Below are 14,084 nucleotides of genomic sequence, written 5' to 3' on the forward strand. Positions count from 1 at the left end.
ACATCAGGCCTCTGAGGGGCCGTATCCCACATATCCGTGGTTGAGTCTGCTCCATGGGTCATAACCACAGTCTTGAGGGTAGGATAGGCTTGTCTCCTTGCTCAGGTTTGGGTTTGTTCACCTGCAGCTGCTTCTTCACATCCTTCCTGGACCACTCTTCCCCTGTATTTTCCTTTGAGTAAATAACTTATAAACAAACCCTATCCTTCAGGAGATCCAGGGTCTGTTAGGCATGGAAGAATATAGGACTTAAGTACTTTTCATACTCACTCTGGTAAGTAGCTGTTGAAATGTGCAGAGAGTTTGTGTTATGCAGGGATTTAAATGTGATTTTTAGCTTTGCTTGTTCCTGCAACTGGGAAGACCATGCAACTGGGTCAAAGAAGGTAATTCCTTCTTGAGAGGAAAAAAAATTGGAAGGGGCTGTGGCTCAGTGGTAGAGTGTGTGTTTGAAATATGTATGGGATCATATCTTCAGTTTCCAGCACCTCCTCCATGTTCTTATATAGAAGTCCTGGGTTCAATTCTGGGTATCTTCCATTAAAAGGCTCTAAAGAAGCAGGACTCCACCTGGGATCCTGGAGAACTGTTGCTAGTCAAAATAGAAAATCTGTGCTAGGTGGGCTGCATTCTGCTTCTCTGTTATCCTTGTGGATGTAGAATTGCTCTCCAGCTCTCCTGCAGCAGTGAAGTGGTTAAGCAAGAGAAAGTTCACCAATCATGCATTATCTGCTGACAGTGGAGCAAAGGCCCTGTGTCTTGTGAGCCACCAGGGGGGTTTTAGGTTGTCCAGCTTGCTTCTTGCAGGTGCCTTGAAGTTTCTTGGCAGAACATGAAGTTTGAAGGCTGCAGATGAGCAGCCGGTGGCTTGGTTGAGGACAGCAGCTGGTGCCGGAAGAAAGCACTGAAGAATTCTTGCCAAGTTGGCACCCTGGACCATTTTATCAATACCGCATGCAATTGACTGGCCGGACTGCCTTGCTGTGAGAACGGAGAAGAGTTTGCGCTAAACGGTCTCCAAATAAAATGCTTGCTTGTGTGCACAATGCACACTAGTCCTGGAAGGGCTGCTGTTTGCCTGAAGAGCCCCCTGATGTCCTGTGTGTGGATGCCTCGTTTGTCTATCGGCTCAGGTAAGAAATTCTTCTAGTTGCTGTATGAATAAGCAGATTGCTGAGGAAGCAAAGGAGCTAAGTTGTTTTCTCTTGTGTTTGGCTGCTTAGAGGCAACGTCTGTGGGAAGATCACTTTTCTTTTTGGCAATTCTAGCTATTTTTATATAGCAAGCAATGGCCATTTGTGGAAACTGCAGCACCCTCCTTGCATTCAGAAGATTTTTTTTTTTAATTGCATTATTTCAATGTGGGTTGTTTTTGAGAGTCTGCAGCTCCTGGATGTCCGCTGCAGAGTGTTTTTCACTCCTGCCGGGTTGAAAATCTCAGGCTGTTTTGCTGTGTTACTGTGACTAGGAACTGCAGTACAGAAAGGCCAACATTTTAATGGGAGTTTTGTGCCTGTGCTCCTTTAACCCTTTTCATCAGGATAATGAGAGCATGTGTCTTCTTGCTATTTAGTGCTCATGTTTCAATCATTTCTTTTGATGGATTTTGATGGGCTCTTGTCTCCCTGAAAAGGTTACTGGAGCATTGCAGAAGTAGCAGAAGCAAGTTGAAAGTCAGTCAAGGAAAAAAGGATTAAAAAAAAAAAGCTGTCCCTGGTACGGAACTAAGAAAGATCAAACTGTGGCCCTGGAATTTGTGCCTGTAAACTAGTTTTCATTTTGTTTTGTAGCTTTAAAGCCTTTTTGGAACATATGTGTATCAACTCAAAATGCATTATCTAATTTTTGAAAAATGCTGAATGCTGCCCTTGTATCTTCAGCATTGAAGATGCTGAGGGATATCGTTGGCATTTAGAAGGGTGTCTAATTAGTTTTGGAGAGAGCCTATGGACCCTTTTCCTGTTTGTTTTCCCCTTGCTTTCTTCCTTGGGTGTGTTTACATATTTGGGGCAAAATTTGAGGTCTTCATGAGGAAAATAATTGCTGTTTAATTAGGGGTTGGGTAGTTCTTTTGTTTTGTTGGGTGTCATGGAGTATTATCTCAGAGCAGTCTGTTGAAATTAATTAACTCTATTATTCTATCTATATATGGGACCTTTAAGGTAATTTACAATGCATAATAATTTAGCCCCAAACAATCCACAAACTCTCCATGAATTCTAAAAACCAGCTAAGTTGACAACCAAAAACAACGAGCAGCACATCTGTGAGATCCAAAATCAGCAAAAAGCATCTAGAAGCACAGAAGTGATACAGACGTAGTCATGTATCACCCAGATCTCAAGCATGCTGATGTAACAGTGTCTTGACTTAGAAGGAGCAGATAGGGAGGGAGCCACTTCCCAGGGCAGATAATTCCAACGTTTGGGCATCACTGCCAAAATGGACTTATGGAACATGCCAGCCTGCTATATCTCAGCTGGCAGTGGGATACAGAACAAGCTCTCATTGACCATACACATTAAGGCCTGGCATGATTGGATGGGAAGTCTATGAGATATGACCTGAGTTCAAATCCTAGCCATTGCTATGGGTTTCGGGTAGCAAGTCTCTTGGCTTCAGTTGCAGATCTCAGAAGAGGGAATTCTATATTGTAATATGCTGGGATGTGTATGGCAGTGACTGTCTCAGCAGCTGTACTGAGGGGTTCAGGAGTGGGTTTCTGATTTTCTTCTACCTTTTCATATAGATGTATCTGTCAGGGAGACTCTGAATGCTGCAGAGATCTCAGGGGAGTGTTCCAGATCATATAGTTCATATTTTGTTCTGGTTACCAGGTGCCTGGGACTTGTTTGTACAAATAGCAGCCACAGTTTGCAAGGGCAGGTCACTAACAGCATGCAACTTCTCTTTCAGGGTAGCTTGTCTGCTATTACCAGTTCTCTCATCAATGAATCCCTGATAAGCTTCAGAGTAATGTCAGATTTTCCTGGAACAAACAGTCCCACAGTTGTGTCTAATGTCTGCATTTGGAGATTCATCCTTTTGGGCGGGGTGTGTGGGGGAGGAAGTGTAGTTAAAAGGCTTAGACATCCCCTGGAGAGGGCTGCACTGGAACCCTGCCTGGAATTCATGCTGCTGCTTATAGCTAGGCTATAGCTAGCACGGAGTACCTAGTGGTACCTCAAGAGAGATGCTCTCCATTGCTTTTACTGGTCTACAGTATGAACTTGAATGCATGCGATGTTCCATGGCTAGCAGCACTTGTATCTACCTTATGCCCGTGTTACAGAAAACATAGTTATTGAGCTGTTGAGTGGAGAAGGATGGTTAATGCCAGTATGTAGTTATCACAATATACAGGGATAGTTGTGCATAGGAGGCATTTGCAGCAGTCCAACTTTGAGGAATGGCATCCCTTGCTTATGTGGATGGAGCATATTGTCAGTTGGATGAGTGAAACAGAGTGTTTTGTGTCTGGAGTTCTGCTGTGGGCATAATATGCTGAACCCATGATTGCCCTTAGGTGTGGCTGTTTGTGCAAGGGGCCAGAGTTCCCACCATCAGTGTAGAGTGTCTTCTCTGTTTGTACAACATGGACTCTAGAACAATGCAGCCCTTGCTGCATTTGGCAAAAGGAGCCCTGCAGGCTGCTCATTCTACGATGGGGAAGTGGCATATGATCAGCTTGTCAAGGTCCCAGGCTAGTAGACCCTAATGATGAGTTCACCTCTTTCCAGCTTTATCTCACCACTCCCCGCTCCCCCCAACACAGAAATAGGATTCCACTTACTGCTGTTAGTGTCTGGATACCAGCTAAGATATAACCTGCCTAATTTACTGGACTGATTGGAATACAGGAATACAGCAATCAGGAAGAAAATAAGGCTGGACCGATATGTAGGAGAAAAAAAGAGAACAAAGTGCAAAGTAGAGCAGTTTATTAGACCTTCTAGATCCCGGTGTGTTTTGCTAAATGTTTTGTTAGGGGATCTTACACAGAAACTTCTCTTACTCCCACCTGGACAAATACTCTGTCTTGTACCTGGTTATCTCTTTTTTTCTCCTAGTTTAATGAGGACACCAGGCTCTCTGTTTGCATCTCTCTAAAGATAAATTTCAAATTATAAGGCTTTTCCTGACCACCTCTTTCAAATTATCCTGGACAAAAGTGAAACTTTGGGAACCTACCTTGTTGTAGTGTGGTAAGCATGAGCCAACTTCGGCTTCCATGTGAGTGTGAACAGGCCACTGCAACACCAGTTTTATAGAAGATAAAAGTGTAACTTTATTTGTATTTGTCATCATGGATTACAAAAAGAAAAAACACATTACTGAGTAAAAAAAAGTCTGACAACCACTGAGCAAATGGAAAATAAAATGAACATGAGATCTTCCTGCTCCTTTTTTTTTTTTTGCAGTTTGTCCCAACAAAGGATGGGGTTTCCCCTTTAAAACCTATCAGACCCTTCCTGTCCTGCCTAATGGAAGACTGCAAACCCCTTTGATGTAGTGGTTAAGTGTGCGGACTCTTATCTGGGAGAACTGGGCTTGATTCCCCACTCCTCCACTTAAAGCTGCTGGAATGGCCTTGGGTCAACCATAGTTCTGGCAGAGGTTGTGCTTGAAAGAGCAGCTTCTGGGAGACCTCTCAGCCCCACAGGGTGTCTGTCGTGGGAGAAGAAGATAAAGGAGATTGTGAGCCACTCTGAGACTCTGATTCAGAGAGAAGGGCAGGGTATAAATCTGCAGTCTTCTCCTTCTCTGTAGGAGATTTCTGAAAGTTCATTCTTCAGGAGCTCCAATTACATAGGAAGCTGCTTCTTGTTATGTGGACTACTGTTGTTCAGATATGAAAGTCTAATCTCAGTCAAAATGGAAGTTAGAGAGCAACCTGTTAAGGTGACTTTAGGTTAACCTCTGAACATTAGCAGAGTGCACCTTAGCATTTACCTTCCTCTATTGTAACTTTTACCTGGATACTTGTTATTTGTTCTGTTATGGGCGTCCTTACATGCATTTGTAGGTCGTGTTGATGAAATGAGATTGACTGCAGTTGGTAGCTGTGAAAGCAAAGCAGGAGAAGAAGAAGAATTGCAGATTTATACCCCGACCTTCTCCCTGAATCAGAGACTCAGAGCGGCTTACAATCTCCTATATCTTCTCCCCCCACAACAGACACCCTATGAAGTGGGTGGGGCTGAGAGGGCTCTCACAGCAGCTGCCCTTTTAAGGACAAGTCCTGCAATAGCTATGGCTAACCCAAGGCCATTCCCGCAGGTGCAAGTGGAGGAGCAGGGAATCAAACCCAGTTCTTCCAGATAAGAGTCTGCACACTTAACCACTACACCAAACTGGCTCTCCAGGAGGAGATGAAGGGCTGTTATTTCGGCAGGACTTTTTCCTAGGGGAGCTTAGGGTCAAGCCTACACTGGCCACTCTCCTCTGCTCTCCTAGTATGCCCCAACTCCTTCCATTTTAGTTTCCTTTCACCAGCATTTATAACTGCAATATGCTGACTTAAAGTTATTGCATTGTAAATTGAAATTGCAACATCATTAATTCCCTGTGCTCTTGTACCTTTGATTTATGAAAGTGTTAAAGGATTTAGTTGGTACCCTGTTCTTGCTTGGTTGGCATAACTGAAGAATGGGATTTGTACTGTTCAAAAATTAAAAGAAAAAAAATAATCTCTGTTGGAAAGAATGCAGTGCTGGGCCTTGACAGGCCATCCCTGGGAAAGCATGTTGCATAAAATGGGCACCACAAGCAACAGAACTTGTGCAAATGACCTTCCCAATGGATTGGGCCTTCTAGATTCTGGCCTTGGTTTATGTATGGTATCTATTGTTGGATTTTGGTGCTATTTAAGCTGGGCCAATACTCAAGGAACGTTTACGCTAATATTAAAACCTATTCATCTTGAAAGTGCCACTAGAGTGCTGTCGATTTGTGCTGCAACAGAGCAAGGCTGTAAGTAATGGAGTAAGACTTATTAGGGAGTAAGTCACATTGAACTCGGTGTCATCTCAGAGTTTGAAATGACTGGTGCTTGCACAGGGGACTACCTTTACCTTTTAGGATTACCCTGCTCCTGTCTGGAATGACCCATCATTCTGAAGGATGTCTTTGGAGAATGCCATGAGAATTCTGATTAGAGACTTTTATTTATTCATTCTTTCTTTTGGTGCACTAAAATGCAATATTCAAAATGTTTTTTAAAAAATCTTTAACTGTTTTGTTGAGGTGATACATTGTCAGAAAATCTATAAACATAAAAAGAGCACTGCTAATCAGGAAAAAAAAGTCTATCTAGCTCAACACCCTTTTTGCAACACAAAGCCAGATGTTTTGGGGTGCTCATAAGCATTCCCTACTGACATCTGGTATTCAGATACAGCAGGGGTGGCCAACGGTAACTCTCCAGATGTTTTTTTTTTGCTACAACTTCCATCAGCCCCAGCCATTGGCCATGCTGGCTGGGGCTGATGGGAGTTGTAGGCAAAAACATCTGGATAGCTACCGTTGGCCACCCCTGAGATACAGAATACCTTGAACATGGAGGTTCCATTCAGCTGTCTTCATCAAGAGTTGTTGATGAAGCACTCCTTTTTCGTTAATTTTAATTTCCTTTTAAAGCCATCTAAATGTTCAGCCATATTGTTACATCTTGTGGCAATGCATTCCATGGTACTTACATCTGGGGTAGTAGAAAAGAGTAAGAGTCCAGTAGCACCTTAAAGACTAGAATATGAGGTTTCATGAGTCACTGCTCACGTCTTAAGATACAACTAGAATGTGAGTCCCATCTGTCCTATATATTGGAAAGTGGAGTGATTTCAGATGCAGGGCCGGCCCTGCCACTAGGCAAACGAGGCAATTGCCTAGGATGCCAGCCTTTTGGGGGTTCCAAATTGGACACCCCTCATGTGACTCAGTGACATTATCAGTGAAAAGGGGGCACCAGAAGTTAGCCTTGCCTAGGGTGTCTGACAATCTAGGGCCAGCTCTGTTCAGATGCCAAATGACATAAGCGGGCAAATTTTATTAGTCTTTAAGGTGCTACTGGACCTTTTATACTGCTACAGACAGACTAACATGACTACCCACCTTGTTCTATACATTTGGGGTGAAGAAGTATTTTCTTTTGTGTGCTTGGTGAGTCAGTTTCAATAGGCAATCCTAAATTCTTATCTTACTGGGAAGGGACAGTTTCCAGCTATAAACTCTTTCCATGCCTGCCATACTTTTAGGAACATCTATCATATCCCACCCCTCCTTAGTCATCTTCTCAATTTCCTCTCAACATTGTTTGAGTTGCTGCGATTCAGCCCTTTCTTTTTGACACTTTGTAGTGACCAGAAAGCTTATCAGTGTTTTATTGATGTACTTTTGAGATCTTTATTGCATCTCTTGTTTAATAATTAATTCTGGAAGACTGTCAGTCTAATGTGCAAAAGAAGATTACCTGTGTGTCCTAACATCCCTTGCTGAGAGAATCTAATCTGGAGACCAGAATTTGCTGAAACAGCAAGCAGGAGTTTGTCTGCAGGGCACCCTATGTCCTGTAGTGGCCTCATTGTGGGTTGGGGAACCCTTTCTTCCAAAGCTGAGCTGACATACTTGGGACCTGAAGTGAGAAAACCAAGCAGCGCATCTCCTTCCTGCTGATTAACATTGGGAAATAATCTAGGCCTTGCATAAGTCCCACTGAAATTAACAGGGGCTGCACAAAAGCCTCAGGTCCTGTTCATTAAGTAGGGCTTGCACAGGAGAATTTTAGATCCAGGAGGGCAGCCGTGTTGGTCTGAAGCAATGGAACAAAGAAGCCCAGTAGCACCTTTAAGTATGTATGCATATGAAAGCTTACATTCTGCATAAAACTTCGTTGGTTTTAAGTGTGCTACTGGATTCCTACTTTGTTCTACAGGAGAATTTTGTATTGGATTGCATGGTATCACAGCTGCCTATCTTTTCCCTCTCCCATGTGGAATCTGCTGACTGGCCTGGCCTTGAGGAAGGGCCATCTTAGTGTTTTTCCTTCACTCCATCACATGGTGACACAGCTTTAAAATTCCCAACTTTCCTCCTCTGGCTGGGCGCTGTACCTTTCAGCGCTGCTAAGTAGGTGAACATCAGCCATTGGGTGGTTTTTCTCCATTGTCAAATCTCTGTTCCAGGCAGGCTTCCCCTCATGGATTTCTACCAGCTTTGCTTTGACATTCTTATTTTTTCCCTTTCTTTTTTATTCTTATAATACAACAATACATAATTAGAACTAACCTACAGAGCAAACAACATGTCTGGTTCTGCGTTCTCATGGTGAATACAAAGTTGTCCAGGAGAACTATACCTACTCTATGCAATAGTTAGATTCTAGTCCAGTAGCCCTGTAGAGACCAACAAAATCTTCAGGGTATGAGCTTTTGAGAGACAGATATCAGGTATCTGATGAAAGGAGCTTCGAAAGCTTATACTTTGAAAATCTTGTTGGTCTGTAAGGTACTGGTGGACTAGAATCTAAGAGTTTTACTGCAGACCGACATGACTATTCTCTGAAACTACCCTGCAACAGGAAACCTTCCATGCTCCCTGTTGGCATTAACAGCACTTGCCCCAGAACACAGAAATATTTGTAGGAATATCTCTGCTGAATCCAAAGTCCCATGAGCCTGTCCTTTTGTTTCTAACATTGGCCAGCCAGGTGCTTCTGTGAAGCTTCCAAACAAGGGGAGAAGGCAACAGTCCTCAGCATTTGTTCTTTGGAGGTACGCTGCCTCTGAATATTGTGGTTCCATTTTTCATGGCAAATAGCTGTTGATCAAGTTCTCACCCATGAACCCAGCTAATGATTTTTAAAGCAAGATGAGGCTAGGCTAACCTCATTAGATCTCAGATTTTAAGCAGGGTCAGCCCTGGTTACTGCTTCAATGGGAGACCACCAACAAAATCCAGGGGTGCTACACAAAGGCAGGCAATGGCAAATCACCTCTGAATGTGTCTTGCCTTGATTAGCCCCAGAGGGATCACCATACATTGGTTGTGACTTGATGGCACTTTCTACCACCAGGCCCCAGTGACATCTTGGAGCAGTCAGTTCCACAAGACAAATTGTATGTTGTGTTCAGGAGTGTTCACTTTTGTCATTATTAAACCTATAGCCAGCCGGTGTCATTGGGTGACCACTAAGAAGCAATGTTGTATGAGAAAATATGAAAGTTGTCTATTAGTCTATCCTCCATCGCACTTCCAGATGTCCTTCTTGAAGTCTGCTGGATTTCATTTTCTTCTTTGGGTTGAGTTGTTCAGGGAATGGCCCAAGAGTAACCCAGCAGCACCGCTACAGGTTTGTAAGGAGAAGCCCCTTTCCACCAAACCACGCTGGGCCAATGGGAGTACTGAACTCAGGACACAAACTGAGATTTTTTTGTTTTAAGAGTTTGTATATCACCTTTGTTACCCACATCTTGATATTCAAAGCTTTCCCAAATTCTAAAATCTCCATTTGTTAGTTGTCTTGTTTGCCCTTATGTGGAAGTGACTTGAAGGAAAAGTAGAAGATTATTAAAAAAAAACAGTTAAAAGATAAAGCTGTCTTTTGGGGAACTTGTCCACCCGTATTAATTTTCTTGCTAAGGATCCCCTGGGGCTAGCTTTGAAATCCAGTCTTTGAACCCAGACACTAAAGCAGTCTCCACAAAGTTTATCCTCAGAGCTGGGTCAAAGATTCTTTGGAAAATCTACCCAGACCACATATTTTCTTGTAGAAGTTTTTATGACCCTCCATGAGTTCCTTGTAAAGATAAAGATGCATTAAAGTCCTCAGAACAGTATACTTCTCCCTCCAGAGATTAACTGGTCACAGAGTACTAAGTGAAAGAACTGAAAAAGAAAGTTGGAGCTCCAGAGATTTTAAAGGGTGAGATTTTAAAGCCACTGGAACTGTCTCCTAATTATATAGAATTAGGCATTGATTCATCTGAAAGTAGGGGGCTCAAGTCTTATCTCCATAGTCCTATGAAGGTCCTTTCTCTTGATCATTTGAACATGTCAGAGCTAGAGTGTGCCTGAAAATTAGACCTAGAATGGGAATATTTCAACCAAACAGCCAGTTGCTGGGACAGGGATAGAGACAGCAAATTCCCATCATGCCCTGCTAGTAAGTTTTCCAGAGGCTTCTGGGTAGCTGCTACTGGAGACAAAGCACTGAATTAGATAAACCTTTGACTTGGGCCAGCAGATTGTGTCTTGGCCATTTTGTAAATATTTTCTTCTCCTTTATTCCTTAGAGGGTTTGCTTGTTTCTCTCCCCATCTCCACACCAGTGTGTGGAAGAAGAGTTGTTCCCTTAGGCACACATACAATGTGTAATTAAATTTTTTTTAAATTAAATTAAAAATTTAATTAAAATTAATTTTTTTAAATTAAATCTAGCCCTTATTTAGACTCTGCTGATCTATCCATGCTGACCCACATTACTGTCACCTCCACTACCTTCAGCACTGGGTGGAGCAGCCTTTGAAAATTTCTCAGAAGCTTCAATTGGTGCAGAATGCAGCAGCAAAACTCCTGTCTGAGGTCAGCCACTTGGAACATATAATGCCAGTGCTGTGTCAACTACAATGGTTGCCTCTTTGCTTCCAGCCCAATTCAAAGTGCTGTCAATCATCTTTAAAGCTGTTCATAGATTGGGACCCGCATATCTCTCAAACAGCATCTCCCAGTATACTCCTCTGAGCCAGGCATCCTTCTCCTAATGGTACACTCACCTAGGTTCCATTTGACAACAGTTCAGTCATGGGCATTTTCTGTGGTACATTTGTTTCTTTGGAATGACTTAAGTGGAGTTGGTTCAGTGAAGGCCTCATTCAGGAAGTTGTGAAAGATTGTTGTGTTCCAGGGAGCATTTGGTGCAAGGTAAACTGTTTTAGCTATGCTAACTCTGTGCTGTGCTGCCATTTAACTCTGCTGTTTTAATTCTGCCTTGGTTTCGACTTGTTGGGCTCTTGTGATGTCTGCATCCTGCAGCTTCTGCTGTTTTGCTAGCCACCTTGAGTTGCAGAGATCAGGTGGGGTAGAAATATTTAAAATGCACAAATACAACTGCCCACCTACAGAAAGACTGTATTTATGTTCATTCCAAGGGAACAGTGGAAAAAATGAAATCCATTTTTTAATCACCTAGGAATGCCTTTGTTTTCTGAGCCTTCAGCAGACGTCATCTTATGCTTTTCTCTACAACCAGCCAAGAAAGATATGGACTTAAGAATATGAGGTACTTGTTCCACACAAAATTAGAGGGCCTTTTTGTGTGTGTGTGCATGTGTGTTTCAACCACAGAGACACCTGGAGCATACGCAACGCTACCTTTTTTAAAAAAACAGAAGCTCCAGAGTGATTTTGACTGCTCTTGTAAAACATTAGCTACCAGATTGTTAACTGAGTTTTTTATTTGATTTAGGTCATGACGCATAATTCTTGTGGTGACCAAAGTGGATGTGAGTGGCCATTTTTAGCAGAGGTGTCTGCTGCCGCTGCTGCCATGAGGACTGTTTGTGGCTCCTGATTTGCACATCCTCTGCCTTGGAGCTCCATTTCTTCTGGAGATTGGGCTGAAGACTCCACTTTCTGATCTGCCCCTCCTCTTCTTTTGGGATTCCTTCGTTCTGCTTGGCTCATCATGGGAGGATGTTTTTCCAAACCCAAGCCAGGTGAACCGCACTTCAAAATGCCTCTGCTGTAATTGTCCCATGTTGCCTTCTAGTTAGACGCTACAATTAAAGTAGGTCAGGCCACTCCACAGGGAGAGCTCTGTGGAGAATTTTAATTCTCCTTGCTTTTACATCAAGGGATTAAAGCCATTGGCTAATCCACAGAAAACTTCGTTTCACTCTGGGCATAATGAATTGTGATGACTTTAATTAAACATTCAGAGCTTAGAGACTCCAGGAGGTAACACCAGAAACATTGGCCTGGGAGGCGGCACTAGCAGAGACAAAGTCTCTGACTAAGAGTTGAACCATAGTTAGCAAACAGTATGAGAACTTAAACTCAAACAGGCTAAAACTTGTAGTAGAAATGGCTTTGTGTGAGGCATAGACTTTTTGGGGTGGGTGAGATTGGCACCTAGCTGTCCTGCCTTTTGAGAATTTGATTCTTCAAAGCTTTGAGGCTCCATGTTCCTAGTCATAGTGTTTTCAACCTCCAGCACAAACTTTACATGGATTCTAGGAAGCAGATCTTTTCGTGAAAATGAGTTTAGAATATAGGTCTTGGCATAAAAATGCAAAAAAAATATTGTTTAGTAACTGACTGGTCCATACATGCCTATGTTAGTAACAGCTCCTTATTTATGGCACACCAACAGTCTACTGAGAAATAAGGAGCCAACTCTTCTCCAGCTTGCAAAAGGCACCAGGAGGCATTTCTTCTGATCTGCCAAAGGTGAGCCAGCAAGTGAAAAAGGTCTGAACCCATGAATTTCCCTGTTCTTTGCTTGCACTAACATGTTTTTATTTATTTATTGGATTCAGGTGGATTACACAGAATGAATCAATATATTAGGCAGGATACGACATTCAGTGAAGAATACAATATGATTAGGGCTATAGAGGCAATCAGAAATCTTAAAAAAGAACTGAAAATATTAACATGACATATTAAACAATGCAAAAATTACATAGCAAGATCTTAGTTTCAGCAAGCTAAACACAGTAGTATAGATCACAATCCCTGATATCTGCTTCAAGAAACTTTGTGACTCGTCTAGTACAGTGCAACTCTATTGCCTATGTAGAAAAGCCCTCTTCAGTAAATGTTTTGCATAGTTTTTGGAAAGCCAGCAGAGTGGGAGCCTTCCTGACCTCCTCAGATGGGCCATTCCCCAAGGTGGAAACTGCAGTAGTGAAGGCATGTATGCAGGTCGTTGTTGGTTTTGCCCATCTGCAGGTTGTCATCTGCAGGAGACTTTGCTCAGATGAGCAAAGTTGTCATGGTGGTACATATCGGGAGAGGCAGTCATGCAGATATGAGGGTCCAAGGCCATGAAGAGCTTTGTATGTGATGGCCAATACCTTCAATTAAGCCTGATAACTGATGGGCAGCCGGTGTAGTGACTGTAGAATTGGACATGCTCTGTCTAATTCCCAGTAATTACCAAGCTGCAATACTCTGCATCAGTTGGAGTTTCTGTATTGATTTTGAGTGTTTCCTTCTTGTATGGGAGTTGTATCCTGATAGCACCAGAGTGAGGACAACCTCCTCCAGCCTTAATTTAGATTAAGAAGGTGTTGCTGTTCAATGTTTGTTTATATATTTAGTATATATATTTTAATCTTGCCCTTCCTCCAAGTACCTCAGGTTGGTGTAGATTGACCTGGGCTTCTCAGTTTTAAAACCCCATGACCAACATACCTTCAGGACTGCCTCCTCCCATATGAGGTGGCCCATACACCAAGATCACATTTGGAGGCCCTGCTTCAGTTGCCTCCACCATCTGATGCTAGACAGGTGGCAACCCCAGAAAGGTCCTACTTGGTTGTGGCCCCAAAACTTTGAAATGCCCTCCCCAGGGAGATTTGTCTCCCTGTGTCAGTATCTTTTGCCAGCAGGTGGAGACTTTTTGTTTCATCTGGCATGCCCTTCCTCTAGTGTTGTATTTTTTACTTTCTGGTTTTGACTGTGTTTTTAGTGGCTCAAATGTTTTAATGCTTTTATGTTCTTATTTCTTCTTATCTGAAGATTAAAATAATACCTTGTGAACCCTGATTGGCTGGAAAGGTAGCATAAAATATTTTAAATAAATAAATAAATAATTTTTGTCCTCGTGATGACCCTGTGAGGTAGGGTAGGTGGAAAATGAGGGATTGACCCAAGGTCACTCAGAAAGCTTCATAGCAGGGTGGGGATTTTAACTTGGGTCCCCCATATCCAAGTCCAGCATTTTAATCACATGAGTTTGGGAGCTTTTCTGCTAGGAATGGGGATAGCGAGCAGTGGCAGAAGGAAGAAGAGCACAGCACAGAATAGGGTGGTCCCAGCATTTTGGATGAAGCATCTTTCTGGCCCCCTTCTCTGTCGCTTCT

At 42.7% G+C, this 14,084-nt stretch overlaps 1 protein-coding gene across 6 annotated transcripts in view; it reads left to right on the forward strand.

Annotated features, from left to right (window-relative positions):
* The first annotated feature begins 608 nt into the window (after positions 1-608).
* The window catches only part of AIFM3 (apoptosis inducing factor mitochondria associated 3), a 61,549-nt gene continuing 48,073 nt past the window's right edge, over positions 609-14,084 (forward strand). For 2 of the 6 annotated variants that reach the window (XM_060249776.1, XM_060249779.1), the window contains exons 1-2: positions 994-1,133; positions 11,462-11,711. In XM_060249776.1, coding sequence (XP_060105759.1) covers positions 11,681-11,711 — 31 coding nt within the window. In that variant the 5' untranslated portion in view covers positions 994-1,133; positions 11,462-11,680. Of the gene's footprint in view, positions 1,134-11,461; positions 11,712-12,367; positions 12,445-14,084 lie in introns of all 6 variants that reach the window. The other 4 variants (XM_060249780.1, XM_060249775.1, XM_060249778.1 and 1 more) reach the window with 4 other exon arrangements.

This window comes from Heteronotia binoei, chromosome 11 (genome assembly GCF_032191835.1).
Source record: "Heteronotia binoei isolate CCM8104 ecotype False Entrance Well chromosome 11, APGP_CSIRO_Hbin_v1, whole genome shotgun sequence".
NCBI classification, from domain to species: Eukaryota; Metazoa; Chordata; class Lepidosauria; order Squamata; family Gekkonidae; genus Heteronotia; species Heteronotia binoei.